The sequence below is a fragment of the Corvus moneduloides genome, chromosome 10, assembly GCF_009650955.1.
Source record: "Corvus moneduloides isolate bCorMon1 chromosome 10, bCorMon1.pri, whole genome shotgun sequence".
NCBI lineage: Eukaryota > Metazoa > Chordata > Aves > Passeriformes > Corvidae > Corvus > Corvus moneduloides.
Window position 1 is genome coordinate 26264208 of NC_045485.1, and position 15898 is coordinate 26280105.

General features: G+C 45.7%; 1 protein-coding gene and 1 long non-coding RNA gene across 4 annotated transcripts in view; both read left to right on the forward strand.

The window, feature by feature from the left end:
- The window catches only part of IFT80 (intraflagellar transport 80), a 31743-nt gene extending 23423 nt beyond the window's left edge, over positions 1–8320 (forward strand). For 2 of the 3 annotated variants that reach the window (XM_032119766.1, XM_032119767.1), the window contains exons 16-21: positions 245–416; positions 829–846; positions 2029–2118; positions 2204–2376; positions 3476–3599; positions 5959–8320. In XM_032119766.1, coding sequence (XP_031975657.1) covers positions 245–416; positions 829–846; positions 2029–2118; positions 2204–2376; positions 3476–3599; positions 5959–6072 — 691 coding nt within the window. In that variant the 3' untranslated portion in view covers positions 6073–8320. The remainder of the gene's footprint in view (positions 1–244; positions 417–828; positions 847–2028; positions 2119–2203; positions 2377–3475; positions 3600–5958) is intronic. The other variant, XM_032119768.1, reaches the window with a different exon arrangement.
- A 2099-nt stretch (positions 8321–10419) lies between these two features.
- On the forward strand, positions 10420–14234 carry LOC116449097. The gene is made up of 2 exons (XR_004242234.1): positions 10420–11826; positions 13051–14234. It is a non-coding gene; the product is annotated as an uncharacterized LOC116449097 (long non-coding RNA).
- The last annotated feature ends 1664 nt before the right edge of the window (positions 14235–15898 follow it).

The following is a 15898-nucleotide window of genomic DNA, read 5'->3' on the forward strand; positions in this document are numbered from 1 at the left end:
AAAGCTCAGGGTTGAAATGATGATGTGGGGTTTGAAAGTAGAGCAGCATCTTGATGGAAAAGCAAAATTTAAGTTCTTTCTCATGAAATATTGCCTCAGTTTTTTGTAAAAAACAAACAGCAAGTATCTGGTTAAATTACATTCGACATTAAAAGTAACAAAATATTAGGTCACAAAAAATTAGTGGTAAATTCTTCCCTGTAAAAACAAATGAATATTAACTTCTTTTTCTTTCTCCACACAGTGAATTCAGCAAAAACCCCCAGATTGTGAGTTTTGTGGGGAATCAGATCACAATTAGGAGAGCAGATGGGTCTCTTGTCCATCTCCACATCTCCCCTTACCCTGCAATTCTCCATGACTATGTCAGCGCTTCCAGGTGGGAAGATGGGGTCAGACTCTGTCGCTTTGTCAAGGTACAGCTGATTTTTGGGAATATTCTGGTACCATTCCATGGGATATTTATGGTTTTAAGTGTCCTTTCGTAGTGATCTCTCCATATCAAATGCTACATCTCATTTCCAGCCTGCTTCGTCACTCACTTTTTTGGCTGCTCGTGGAAAATGATGTGGTTTTCTTAATTCCATAACATAATAATTTCATAACTTTCATGATAAATAACAATTCTTATTTTTAGTCACACCAAAATCCAGCAGGATTGAACAGAGATGCTCACAGAATTTAGTTCTAGGCTTAAATTTTCAGGTCTGGGCCTTAATATAACCAATTAAAAGTGACATTCCCACAATTACCTGTTATTTTCCATATTTCATTTCACTTCTTTTTATTTTTTTTCCTTTTCCATTGCTTTCTTTTGTATTTATTTAGACAACAGCAACAGATGAGGTGAGTGTGGTAGTCTTTAAAACAACAAAATCGCTTCAAATCCTCATTCCCATTTATTCCTAGAAAAGTTTAGCACTTTTGTCATGACCTTAAATGTGTATTTCAGGTATTTGTGTCACTGAATTATTAAAACAATGCACATCCAGATAATTTGGGATGTATTATTATAATTAATTGTAACAGAATCTTTATTTTTAGTGTCCACATCACCTGATTTAAGCATCCAAGTCAGGATATTTTGATTTTAGTATTCCCAAGTAGACTGTAGAAAGTATTTCCACTCAGGAATAACAAAATGGGTCATATTTCTGTGGGGGAAAAAAGCAGCAAAACCTATCAAGGAACAACTCATAGAAACTTCATCTCCTGGATAATTTCAGGCTGAGTTTTCAGCATTTATCACCTGATTTTCTAAATAAAAGGGAAGTGGGAATAGAAGGGGACACAGATTTTCTGAGCTTTTGATTCTCTGAACAATCTTAATCCTCCCAAATTATGGGCTGCCTGCAGGAGGATTTGTCCTGAGTCATGGAAAAATCAGTTGGGAAATACGGGAATGGGTTTAGAACATCCTCAGTGTAGGTGTCAATTCTGATTTAAATCAAGAGTGATCCTTCCAAAAACCTTCACAGGGCAAAGCCTTTATTTCCAGATTCGCTATTGAACACACTCAACAAAAATATTAAGACCCATTTAATTCCTGCAGTCCACATGAACTAAACAGTCAAAAATTACCTTTTTCCTGTCTGAATAGAGTTTTAGATGTGGTAGCTTAAACTGTGCTTAAATATGGTTTGTTAGGGTGTCATTGTCCTAATGTTGTCACTTGAAAATCCATCAAAATGTCATTTAGGGTCTTCCTGGGTTCTGAATTTGTGGGGTTTCCTCAAGGCTGTGTAAAAAAAAACCAAAAAAAACCTCACAGAAACAATAGAAGTAATAAAAATTATAATTGAAAAATGTAATATTATTATTACCATTAAGTTTTTCTAGTTCCTAGTTCTGAGAAATAATTAATAATTTCCTAATAAGAGACTTAGACCACAGTGCCATAAATGGCACACAGAGAAATGTATTATTACCCATAATTTCCAGGCCTTGTGCAGTTGCTTTGAGGAGTCGTTTGTAGCATGATAAATAAATATTTGGAGGTTTAAAAGTTGTTTGTATTTTGAATTTCAGGATCAGACCCTGTGGGCTTGTTTGGCTGCCATGGCAGTGGCCAACAAGGACATGACCACAGCTGAAATTGCCTATGCAGCAATTGGGGAGGTAAGAAAATGCACTTAAATCCCAATTAAATTGTTGCAAAACCAAGTTCATGAATTAATTTCCTTGCTGTCCTGCCCCTGAGCAGATTGACAAAGTGCAGTACATCAATTCCATCAAGGATCTGCCATCCAAGGAATCCAGGATGGCTCACATGCTGCTGTTCAGTGGGAGCACCCAGGAGGCTGAAACCCTCCTGCTTCAGTCAGGCCTGGTTTACCAAGCTATTCAAGTCAACATTAACCTTTACAACTGGGAGAGGTAGGATTTTTTCCCATTAAAATATGTTTTCCTGATTATTTCAATCAGTTGTTTTATTGCTGACTCATTTTTTTATCTTTTAATCACCCACGACTTGGGAAAAAAAAAAAAAGAATTAAATCATAGCCTGACAACAACCAAAAAAAAGAGCAGCATTTTTGTGTCATATTTAGAAAATACAAATATTTGGTGATAAAAGCCCAAAATCTTCCTGGAAGCGTTTTGAAATAACATTTTGCTCTCTCATCACTGTTAGCACAGAGAAGTCCTCAGTGATGCCCCAGACTGGCTGTGGAATTTGGGCTGGTTTGAAGTGTCTTGTTGCTAAAAATAGAGCTGTGGCTACTCAGGCTCCCAGCATTGTGTAGGTGGAGAAAATATGAATTAGGGCTGAGAAAACAAAAGAGGAATTTCTCCTTTAAACAAAACCAACCCCCACGTTTTCTGACAGAATCCTCTGAGCTGTTCACTCCTAATTTCTCTGCTATTATATTCATATATTCAGGCAAAAGGTTGATTTTCCCCCACATATCTGTGATTGTTGTTTTGTTATGAAGCTGTGTCAGGGGAGGTTTAAGCTGGATATTAGTAAAAGGATATTCTTTTATTCTATATATCATCTAAAAACTCTCTGTATATCAAATATCAGTGTTCTTAAGCCACTGAGAAGAAACCAAATGTGAGTAATGAATTAAATTAATCCAGTATCTAATCTTTCCCACCTATACAATATTTGTAAATATTATATGGAATATGTCATAAATATGTATTATGAGTGTTCAGAACCTATTTTTGACTACAAAAAAGTAATTAAGCATTATTATTTTTGCCCCTTGTGCTAAGCTCTCAAATATTCTGCATTTCCTTGGAATAAAAAGCCTCCTGTGGTCAAAGTAATGATGATGTGATGAGGTTGTCAGTGGAAATAACTGTTGGGTATTTTTCATCACTGGCTGCTTTTAACCTGCTGATCCTAATGTGGAACTGCTTGGATTTGGGATCCCTGCCCTCACCCTCAGAGTATCTGCAGAACCTTGGTGGTTGTGGCTGTGCCAGAGCATCTCCCCAGCCTGACCAAGCCATTCCTGCTTTATTCCAGAGCCCTGGATCTTGCAGTGAAGCACAGGACACACGTGGACACGGTCCTGGCTTACAGACAGAAGTTCTTGGAGGATTTTGGGAAAAAAGAAACCAACCAAAGATTTTTGCAGTATGCAGAAGGTGTAAGTATCCCTCAGGATTGTTCCTGCTGCTTCAGAATGAGCTCTGTGGCAAATTGAGGAGGGTGGGATGGATTTGCACCTCTGTTTTCCTTCTGTGGTTCAAATGTGCACATAAATGTGACATTTTTACAGCTGCTGGCGTGATGTGGGGCTGCTGGGCCAGGAATAGCTGGACATGTGTTGTATTTGAAGGCAAAGATTCACAATATATATGTTTAATATATATATTTAATATCTGGTGAAGATTACACCAGTGAAGGCACAGTTGTTTTCTATGAAACAGGGAGCTAAACCTCACCATGGTTCAGTGTGTCTCTCTTAAACATCTCCAACATTTTTGTGGCATTTTATGGATAGAAACAACAGCAAACTTTGAAGGTATCTGGATGTTTATGAAGTGAACTACAAACCATTCTGATAAATATGATAAACAGTTCAAGATACACTTATTGGAAACCCTCTGCATCATCAGGAAATCAATTTATTAGTATTTAACAGATCCTGAAGGCTGAGGGCACATCCTAAAGTTCAGAAGCTGGATCTTGGATTCCATTGGAGTATTGCCACACATTTCCTTCAGGAGAGGCACCCACGTGTGCAATTCCCCTCAGCAGCCCTCAAGTCCTTCCTGCTTTTCCCCTCCTTATTCCTCAGCATTCTCAGGGTGAAATTATCAAAAGAGACCTTTCCTTTGTGTGAAATCCTTTTATCCACTGCAGCTGATGGATCAGGGAACACCTGAGCTGGGAATTCACATCCTTTAATTGGACACTGCCTGTTTCACTTGGAATAAAGCTGAATTCCTAATGGAAGTCATTAGCTCTTAGCACTTTTAAGGATTCTCATTTCCTAAACGAAAGTCTGCCGCTAATGAACCACTCTGCAGTAATTTACCTGGAAAATACAGAAAAATAAAGGACAGATTCCAAGCATTCTTACCCTGCAGCTTTTCCAGCTGCTGTGCAGGAAGTGTGTGTTCTATAAAACCCATGATAGAGCAAAAATCATGTAAATCCCCTGGTGCTTCTGATAGACATTGTAGATAATCCTGATTTTCTTTAAATCCTTGAGAAAGCTGTAGATTCTGGAAAGATTCCTAAGGAATTCCACCTTGGCAGTGACAAGGTGTGAGCAGGATGATTTTTCACCTTACTCAGTCTTGAGATTTGGGTCTCACTCAGGAGATTTCTAGAGGGAAAGAGTCCTTTTCCACATCCAGGTGCTGGAGGTCTTTGCTGGATCTGAGAGTAGGAAGGATCTACATAATGTGAATTTTAAGCTGTAATTAAATTCTTAATGCAACCTGCCAGATTCATAAAGCAAATCAGAAGAAACTTGAAAAGAAAAGCAAGATTTTGTGCTGCTGTTCTGTCTCAGACTTAAGAAAGGATCTCAGTTTCTCTCTCACAACCTAAAACCTCTTCAGGCTTAAATGAAGAGTTTTTTCCTCTCTTTTCTGCAGCCAGACAGGATCTAAAAGTGTGTTTTATTTTACATATCAGGTTCTTAATACCTTGCACATATCCTGGGAATCCTGGACCCAGTAAGTGCCTCTGGAATTGAGGAATTATTATTATATTGTCACCTGAGAACCTGGGTATTGCAGTTTCACTTTCCCTCTTAGAGAATCTTCCCTGTTATCTCGTGACTTAATTACAGAGGAGAATTCCCTGTGCAGCCCTTGAAATTCTTCTCCCATCCCACCTTTGACAGTGTTAATTCTCCAGCAATAAACTGAACTGCACAGTTTTCATTTTTGGATGTGTTTTTATGGTCATCAAATGCACCATGATCCCTTTTTTTCCTTGTCACACATTTTTGGGAAGAGACAACTCTTGTACCCACATTTGTACTGTGATACTGTGCTGTATCTATTGTCTGAGCTTTCACTGACACAAAACACAGCCAGAAAATGCCAATTCTCTGCAGCTGGAGAAATGCCAAAGCGAAACTAAAACATTTATTGATGGAGAAGGGCAGTTCCAAGCAGGAATCTGATTCCTGTTTGAGCAGATAACTGGTTTAATATCCTATCAGCTTCCTTGGGGGAGACATCACTCATAAATTATTGACACAGGGCTAAATTTTCAGTAGCAGGACACTGATGTCATGGTATTGAATTAGAAGCAGGTTATTTTTGTGTTACACTGCCAGACACAATGAGATGTGGTGGGATTTATTAAAATACCTCAGGCTTGGTTTATTTTGAAGGTGGAAGCTCAGTTAGAACTCAGCTGTGCCGTCATCTCTTTCAGGAGTTTGTGTGCTCAACACTTTATAATTGTATTTTCAAGTTGAATAACTGACCTCTTTCCCTCTGATGTTGAGCTCTGTGTATTTAATTTTTCTGTTCTTACAGCTGGAAGTGGATTGGAATAAAATCAAAGCCAAAATAGAGATGGAAATTGCTAAAGAAAGAGAACGAGCAGCAGCCAGTCCTGCAGTGAGAACCAGTGTAACTGTGCAGCAGTAATTGACATTTTGGACACCTTTAAAGTGCTGCTTCAATATTTGGTACTGGCTTGTTCTGACAAATGTGAAAAAAAAGCCACAGCAAACATTTTGTGGGCCACAGGAGTGAGAATTTCTGTAGATTTTAAGCGTTGGGTGACACACAGAATGAATTATTTACTTTCATTTTGAGCTGGGTTTATAGTCGGGTGCCAGTGAGTGCTACATGTCTGAGAAAAAAAGGGAATTCACTGTCTCTGTCTTTGTGGCTTTTAAATTTTCGTTGCCACTGATATTCTTTAACCTGGGTTGCCTCTCATGAAGTCCCCATTTAAGCACCAAGTTAAGCAGCTTGGTTCTTTCTGCAGCCTCAGGGGCCTCTCCAGACTCATTTAAATTGCCCTAAAACAAATGAAGCAAAGTGGAAGTGCTGAAAATGTAAGATAAAAAGAGGAGCTTGAGCCTCTAAAGTACAAATATTTCCCTCACAGCTGTGGTAAGACATATTTCTGTTAGGATGTAGCAGCAAGTTCTTTAATAGATGATTTCAGCAGCTCAGGTTTGTCACTGAGCAAAGCATTCAGCAGTAAAAGGGTATTTTCCTGTTTAAAATACTTTGGAATGTGCTTTCAGGGTTGTTGGAAGTAACAAATAGCATTTGTAGCATGTGACATGTAAAACTGACAAGAATATTTAAAATAAGAGGGTATTTCATGTATTTTTTTCTGCCCTAAGTGCTTGATTTGTAAATATTTTTTTTTTGTATTTGTGTTATTTCATCAGGATACATTTTTCTTTGTTTCACATCCAAAACTGGCTGCATTCTCTTCGTGTTATAAATATATTAACAGATTATTCAGCACTGACAAGATATATTATGTATCTTTCAAATGTTACCAGCAAAACCTTAAATAGCTGTACATACAGTGAATTTGTGGATCATTGTGTGACCTTTTCTTGCATAAATTTCTTAATAAAACCGAATAAATGTGGAGGTTTTTAACATATCTGAGAGCTGTTGCATGTGGTGATCTCCACTGACTGCTGAAAAAAGAATATTTGGGGTGTTTTAATTACATTTGGAGGTGATGGGAAAGGTGTTTAATTCCATTTTTTATCACAGGCATCCAGTCCTGAGCATGCTCGTGTTCAATAGGAAACAAAGCAAAATATTTTGGAAATGCACTTTTATTCTTTGTTTTCACCAGGTTCTAAATACAGCTATGACCCTGGGTATGAAATCTGAATTTCAGAATATTCTCAGGAGAAGACGTTATTTTATATGGCTTTTCTGGGATTATGGCAGGGGTTTTAGAGATTGTAATTCCAAGGAAAGTGCCATCTGTCCATGCCAAGGTAATATTGAGCTGGTTGGTCTGGGATTCCAAAGTTCTGGATTAAATTTGTACCTCCTTTCAGTTATTTTCAGTATTAAGTAAAAAAAAAAATAGCAGGAGGATACAGATGTTTCAGGTATATTTTGGTTACATTATTGCCCAGAACAAGAAATTATTTGAAAACCCTCTTTTAAAAAGCAATACCTCTTATTTAATTACTGACTGCTTCATTTAAACCATCATAACCCAATTTAAGAAACAGAGATGAATTAACATGATTAATATTCAGTTGTTTAGGTGCTGTTGTGATGGATCAATACCCAAATATAATCCAGATTTTGACATTGCAGGGTGGGGAGTTTTGTTCGTTCACTTCATTTAACCTTGACCACAGTAAATCCTCTCTGATTATAAAAAGGGAGGTGGAAAAATGCATCTTTAAGTGAAAAATAAAGTCCTCAAGTGAGGTAGAAGTAAAAGGTCAGGTGGGTGTTTAAAAACCAACTGCATATTTATAATAGCTCAGAGGAAAAAATTTTTAAAATACTTTGTTTTCTGGTATTTAAGGCGGTAAAACTTTGAGATCTGGGTTTGTCTGTGGGATTTTACCCTTTGGGACTGGAACAGGAGGAAGGTTTGAATCATCTGACATGAAAATTTGATTTTACAGATTATGTGGAACCATTTCCTGTAGAAAAAACTGGTGATTGTTGCCTTATTCACTCCAGAATAGTCAAAATTATAAATAAGCAATAATGGAAAAGCTTGAAGCTTTCTAAAATTTAATTCTGAAATTTTAATGTGTATTTGTATAAAGTTTGTATTGCCTACAGATGGGGGAGGTTGGAGAGAAGCAATTTACTGTTTGTATTATACATACGTCTTTTACATTGGTTTTTACATGGTTTTTTATTAAACATAGCAATTTTAAGACCTCTATTTCTTCATTTTCATGATAACAGAAATGATATTTTACTCTGCAGGGGATGGGAAAGAGCCAGGTAGAAAAAAGGTTTTTATGAATTGATCAAATGTAAGAATCTCTATTTCCAAAGTTTATCAATCCAAATCAGTCAGGGGTCGCCCTGTGCTATAAAATTTCCAGTATTGGAATTTAACCTGTTAATTTTAGGTCAGGTGCCTTTGCCCTGCTGTGAAGTTGGGGAAAATAGGATGGTCTGGTACCTTCAGGGAAGGAGAGGGATGAGTTCTGTCTGCACAGAGCTTGGTTGTACAAAAAATAAAATAATTATTTCTGTGTTTTTCCTGAAGGATCTGCAAGAACTTTTTTACTTTATATAAAGAAACAACTGTGGTAGTTGGAGCCCTGCAGTTGGAAGTGCTCTAATCTCTGTTTTAAATAAACCTGCAGGTTTTCTTTGCCATTGGAGACACCTTCCAAAGAGATAAAGGACAGGGCTCATGGCTGCAGCTCCTGCACTGACCAGATCCTCAGTTCCACCTGCTAAAGTCAGGCTAGGAAAGGAAAAAAAAAGGTATTTTATGAAAGCTTTGGGCACAGACCAATTGTCAGGAGAGGTGGGATGAGCTCGTGGTGATGCTGTAGGGAGAATTTAGGAGTACATGAGGCACTCCCAGCCTGTTCAGGTATTCAAGGGTGGATGGAGGTTGTTTCTGCCTTTCCTTGGGGTTTGGTGTTTGCCTTTTTTGTGGAAGGTTTCCCAGGAGCTGTGGCAGCTGTGACATTTATTTCCCTTAGAGCAGGAGGGGTCCCAGGTCCCCTCAGTGAATAAGAGCCATGGTAGCAGGAGGTGCTGATATTTTATTAGGATTTGGAAGGGTTCCCTCCTTCCCCTGCTGCCCACTCCGTACACCCACTGCAGAGTGCCAGGGAGCACAGCCTGGTCTGGCTGTCCCAAAACCTCCCCCTGGCACCCGTGGGTATGGCAGGGATGAGGATCACCCAGTTACGTCCTCGCAGCACAGTCCCACAGCTGGGCAATCCCAAAACTCCCGGCGAGCAGGAGCCCAGCTGAGGGCAGCTGGGAATGCTGCGGCAAACTGCAGCCAGCTCTTCCCATCACTCCACGTCCTCCTACTGGAGGTGATGTCCCCAAGTCACCTTCCTTCTGGAAGTCCTTCCAGGACTGTGCCACGTCCCTGTGAGGCGCCCTGGTGTCCTGCAGGCTGTCCCAGTGGGTCCCTGCTTCCCAGGCAGCGTGTCCCATCCCTCCACGGTCCCCAGGAATTCCGCAGGTCCCTTCTGCAGCGCCAGATGTCCAGCAGGTCACCCTGCGGTGTGGAGCCTTCCCGGCGATCCCCATTGTCCCTGGCAGGTCCCTTTGCAGAGCCGGGTGTCCAGGAAGTCATCCTGTGGTGTGGAGCCTTCCCGAAAATCCCCGTGGCCCCTGACACGTCCCCTTGCAGAGCCGGGTGTCCAGCAGGTCACCCTGCGGTGTGGAGCCTTCCCGGGGATCCCCATTGTCCCACCATGGAACGCTGCCGGTTCCTGGCGTCGCATCCCGCCTGGGACACCTGGGGCTGTCCGCTGTCTCTCCCGGGGTCCGGAGGATGACCCCGTCCCGCGGGTCCCGCCGCGTCCATCAGTGCGGTGCCCGCGCTGCGCAGCGGGGCTGGGCGCGGAGGACTCACCCCTGGATCCCCGCGGCCGCGCCCCGTTCCGCGGGCCGGCAGCGCTGCGCCTCCTCGTAGCTGGGCAGGTGCTTCACCTCCTCGTAGCTGGGCAGCTGCGGCAGCTCCACGGCCGGGCCCGGCGGGGTGGCGGTGCCCGCGGTGCCCGGGGCCGCGGGCGGGGCGCGGCGGGGCGGGGGCCGGGCGCGGCGGGGCGCGGAGCAGGCGCGGCGGCGGAGGGCACAACCGGCGGCCACCAGCGCCAGCAGCACCAGCAGCGCCGCCAGCCTCCGCGCCAGCCACCGCGCCCGCGGCACCCACGGGGGCCCCGCCACCGCCCCCGGAGCGACCCCCGCCCCGCCGCAGCCGTCCCGGCCGCACGGCCCCGGCCCGTCCCGGCCGCCCGCCATCCCCGCTGCGCGCCTCGCTGCCGGCAGCGCCGCGCTTTATCCGCGCCCGGCGGGCTCGATCCGCATCAAATATTGATGGGGCCATTTGGCGGCGCTTCACGGCCTAATGGGGCCGGGGCACGCGGCCAGGCGCGGCCTCACCCGGCGGGGTCAGCGCGGGATGGCCCCGCCACCGAGCTGGTGGCTGGATGTGCCCCGAGCTTAGCGCTGAGCCCCGCGTGGGGCGGGGGCCCTGGCAGGGGTAACCTGTGCGTGAGGGCACGGGGGTCAGCGGTACCCGGGAGCGGGGAGAAACGCGGGGATGCAGGGACGGGCAGGAGCCAAGGATGTGAGAGTGAACCTGAGGGTGCAGGGATGAGCAGGAGCCAAGGGTGTGAGAGTGAACCTGAGGGTGCAGGGATGTGCAGGAGCCAAGGATGTGAGAGTGAACCTGAGGATGCAGGGATGAGCAGGAGCCAAGGATGTGAGAGTGAACCTGAGGGTGCAGGGATGAGCAGGAGCCAAGGATGTGAGAGTGAACCTGAGGGTGCAGAGATGAGCAGGAGCCAAGGGTGTGAGAGTGAACCTGAGGGTGCAGGGATGAGCAGGAGCCAAGGGTGTGAGAGTGAACCTGAGGGTGCAGGGATGTGCAGGAGCCAAGGATGTGAGAGTGAACCTGAGGGTGCAGGGATGAGCAGGAGCCAAGGGTGTGAGAGTGAACCTGAGGGTGCAGGGACGAGCAGGAGCCAAGGATGTGAGAGTGAACCTGAGGGTGCAGGGACGAGCAGGAGCCAAGGATGTGAGAGTGAACCTGAGGGTGCAGGGATGAGCAGGAGCCAAGGGTGTGAGAGTGAACCTGAGGGTGCAGGGATGAGCAGGAGCCAAGGATGTGAGAGTGAACCTGAGGGTGCAGGGATGAGCCAAGGGCAGGAGGGTACCTGAGGATACCTGAGCTCTGAGCAACTCGAGGTGTAGGGCCCACCACTGATTTTGCAGCTTAGAAAGGCCAGCAGCGGTGTCAGAGTGGGCAGTGACAGACTGGGGCCCTGTGCAGGTTGGTTTTTATTCCTGCCATTAAGCTTTTTTCACAGGTCCCTGTGTCACCCAGCAGTGACATTCCTGGTGTCCCAATCCACCCCCGTGACCACAGCCCCTCATCTGTGTGCTTTGCTGATTACCTTCAGTTCAATTGCAAAACTCCAGCAAAAGGGAGAGGAGAGGGAGCTCTCATCCAGTCATGGAAAAACTGACTAACATAAAACATGGCAAAAGCTGACCAGACCTTTTCTGCTTGGTTTCCTTTTAGGTGACCCTGCCAGATCTGATAGGCGGCTGCTGACCCACCTACGTGACCATCACGTGGAGTAAATTTGTTTCCTTTGTCCTGTTTACTCGCCTGGTGATGATTTCACTGCTGGTAGCTGCAAGCCATCCCCCTGCTGTCAGCCCCAGTTTTGGGTAATTGTATCTATTACACATTTTGGAGTGCTCAGGACCAAAAAAGGAGGGGACAAGTTCTCAGCTGTGATGCAGAGTTTGAGGAAGGAAGGGTTGGTGGTGCTGGGCTTCTGGCGAACGAGGAGAAACTGCAGTTTCTCCCTGCATTTCAGGGATTTGTTCTGCATCTGTTTCCTCACTTTTGGGGCATTTCTCCCTGCAGAAGGGGGCTGGGGCTGGGAAAAGAGGGCAGGAGGGTGCCAGCAGTGGGTGCAGCCCCAGCTGCTTTAGGACCGAGCTGCTGGAGCAGCCGCCTCGCACAGGGGGGACCCTTTGCTTTGGGGACTCGTCCCTGCCCGTGGCCAGCAGGATTTGGGGTGCTCTGCAGCAGCTCCAGCAGCAGCTCCAGAGGCCACATTCCCTCCAGACCTGACAATAACTGATGTGGTGTTTTGAAGGCCAATTGTGAGTAAACAGCAGGCGCCTGGCGAAGCTGCCCGGCCGTTAATAGAGCTCAGCCTTTTAACAGCAGTTCTGACCAGCTGTGGCTCCCTCAGAGCTCCATGAAATATTAAATCCTGTTGATAGCTTGTTAAAGCCAACGTTTTGGCTGGCCCTGTGTGCCGTGAGCTGGGCTTTGGTGCTCAGCCTGCAGCAGTGGCTCAGGAGCAGCTCCGTGTCCCATCAGACAAGGAAAACCGTGGCTGGAGGGAGCAGGGTGCAAGAGGGAATAAGAATTCCTGTCCTGGCATGCACCTCTGCTCACTCCAGCTGCCCCAGCCCCAGCAGCCCCATGCCTGGCTTGGGAAAATGCAGGAATAGGGGCTCATGAGGAATCAGGGCCAGAGGATTCATCCTGGGGTGGCCGTGGATGTAGGGGCTGCATCCTCTGTGGGTTTAGGGGATTTGGGGTGGTGCAGCTGCCACATTTTGGAAATCTCTGGAGAGTGGGAGTGTGGTGGCAGGCAGGGATCTCTGATTCCATCAGGATTCCATGGGCAGGGACACCTTCCACTAGAGCAGGTGGCTCCCAGCTCCATCCAACCTGGAATTTCTCTGTCCCCCAAGCACAGCAGAGCACTGGGGCAGGACCAGGAGTTGTGAGCAGGAATAAACCCATCATTAGTGACCACATCCTGCCTGCCCCGTCCCAAAATCTGTAGGAAACCCACTTTGAGACTCCCTGGAGTCAGGTAAAATCCGGAGCCGTTTCTGGGAAGGAGCTTTCAAGTTGATTTTCTCCAGTTTTACAGGGGGTGGACAACTATTGATCCTGCAAATGACCCCTGCAGAAGGCCATCGATCCCTTTGGAGCAGCAGATCATTAAGATCATCCACATCTTCCAGGTGGTGCCAAAGTGCTGACACGGCAAAATAACCATTTGATGGAGTGATTGTCCCCGGGACCGTTGGCATTTGGGGAGCTCCAAACTCTTCCCCACGGGAACCTGCTCCAGAAGATGCTCTTGGCACAGCGATGCTTCACGTCTGAGCTCCCTTTGAGGTGTTTTTCCCCTCAAATATGGGAAAACTACTTAGGAATAAACATCCTGATGACCTGAGGTTTGTCTTTTAGGAAGACTTTGAAAGCCTCACGTGTTTGGGAGCTGGAAAAATCCCATGGATTGGTGGAGGGAAGCACAGCTTTGGATGTGATAGGAATGAGCTCAGCACTCTCAGCTTCAATGATATTTTAATACCCTTAGACCCAAACCTTGTGATAATTGAGGTTTTTATAGGAATTATGGTGCAAATTGCTGCTGCACTGGGGGTTGGACAGAAAATCTGTGGCTGCCACATCCCTGGCAGTGTCCAAGGCCAGGTTGGAGCAGCCTGGGATAGTGGAAGGTGTCCCTGCCCATGGCAGGGGAGGAATGGGATGGGCTTTAAGGTCCCTTCCAACCCAAACCATTCCAGGATTCCATGATAATCACACACAGCCCGGTGGGAATCTCCTCCAAGGCCAAAATAATTCTTAAATAGTTCTTAATAGAACAAAATAGTTCTTGATACTCCTGTAAAAACTTCCAGAGAAGCTCCTAAGGAAGCCCTTCCATCAGCAGGGAGCTCGGAGCAGGGCTCAGGGAAAGCTCTGAACTGCTGGAATTAAACCCCAAAGCTGAGCTCCAGTGCCTCCCCTTTCTCAAGCACATCTGTAACTGCAATAAGGCTCCAAACCCGAGGAGATGACTCTGCAGATGTAAAAAAACTCAAGCAGCCATTACCTCACAGCCCAGAAATCCCCACTGCCAGCAAATATTTGCTGTTGGGCTGTTTAAAAACCAGGGAAAGTGAGAGAGAAAGGCTGAAACCCTCCTGGACAACTCTTGACTCCTTCCCAGGCTGTTAACACGTTTGGGTGTCCTCCAGAAATGAAATGTGCTTTCTGCAATAATCAAATCAAATAAACAAATAGAATTTATTCGTTACTATCCATTCGACATTTATTTCTGTATTTCATGTATAAAATACTTATTTATTTCACACAATTTTCTTTTCTCCAGTACATAAAAGGTGGGAATATCAACAATAAGATAATATTACAGGGTAATGATATTGATATCAATGGGTTGTCAGGCTTCCAGCTCGCATGTGACACTGAAAATATTCTTTATTCCTTCTGCTAAACAGAAGCGTTAGAAAGATTGGGTTAGACTGGTTTGCCCTTTGCAATAATTCCTCATAATTAGGATTTTAATCCCTTGACTCCATGGAAAGGCTCCCTCTCATGCCATGACTTTGGCTGAGGCTTTTGGTGTTACAAACAATGAGCATCTCCTGTAAGGGATGATTTGCTGGTTTTGCTTTGAATCGAATGATCTTAACTCCTAAAAATGGTTCCAGGATTAAGCCTTGATCCCACACCATCCATATGGAATCCCTCTGGGATCCAGGGAGGAGCTGAGTGGCCACAGAGGGCTGGGTGGGAGCAGCTGGACACAGAAACACTGGAATATCCTAAAAGGCACTACAGGACAATTTGTCACAGCTGGAAGGAGCCCCGTGTTGGTCTGGAATAACCAAAACCTTTTTCATTTTGAAATTTTTTGTGTTTTCCAGGGAGCAACATTTTTCCTTGTTAGTCACGCCGGTTCTCCGGAGGCTGCCACGATCCAGGCGTGGATTTCTGCCGTGATTTCATCCCGCTGTTATTTACAACTCGGCCCAAAAGCTCAACCTCTTCCTATTATTTGTGGTTAAATATAGCAGCGGATTCTTTCCCATCCCTGCTGCCACCCACACGAATCGCATGAGTCAGGAGCAGCAATTCCCAGCGGGATGAGCCCGCCCCGGCTGCCCTGGAGCATCCCGGGCTCAGCCGGAGCAGCGGGAGGTGAAAGGATTGGTGTGACACAGCCAGGGCTGCTCATCCCGGGATGCTCTGCCAGATCCCTCCTGGCTGCATCCCAAATCCCTGCCGTGCCACCCGGAATTCCAGGTGATCCCGGTGTTCCTGGAGGTCACCCTGGCTGCATCTCAGCTGCTTCCCTGCAGTCCTACACATTCCACCAGGAATTCCAGGTGATCCCAGTGTTCCTGGAGGTCACCTTGGCTGCATCCCAGCTGCTTCCCTGCCATTCCACACATTCCACCAGGAATTCCAGGTGATCCCAGCTTTCGTGGGGCTCGTAAGAGTGGGGCAACACCCCAGGGCAGGGAGTGAGCACCAAATTCTTTCCTATTCCCCTCTTGCTCTCCCCTTCTTTCTGAAGAGATTTTATTTTTACCAAATGAAACAATTCCCACCCCAGTTTGTCTGCAGGAGCCTGAATTCCCTGGATTCCCTGTGCAACAGGCTGCAGCCAGAGGGTTTTCCTGGGGGAAATTCCAACACCCCTGCTTGGGGCATCATCCAGGTAAGAGGCTGTTAAAAAATGGGGGGAAAAGGGAGAAAATGAAAAAAAAAAACAAGGGGGGAGAAAACCCTTCCAGCTATTTTTCCAGGAGTGAGGCAGGCACGGGGCTGTGTGTTCCACAGGGAAGCATCCCCTGGAGATGCAAGAAGGGATGATGAGGATGCTGAAGGGGCAGGAGAGGTTTGACCCTGCTATTTTTAAGCTCCTTAAATAACCGTGTCAGCCTCGGAGGTGGC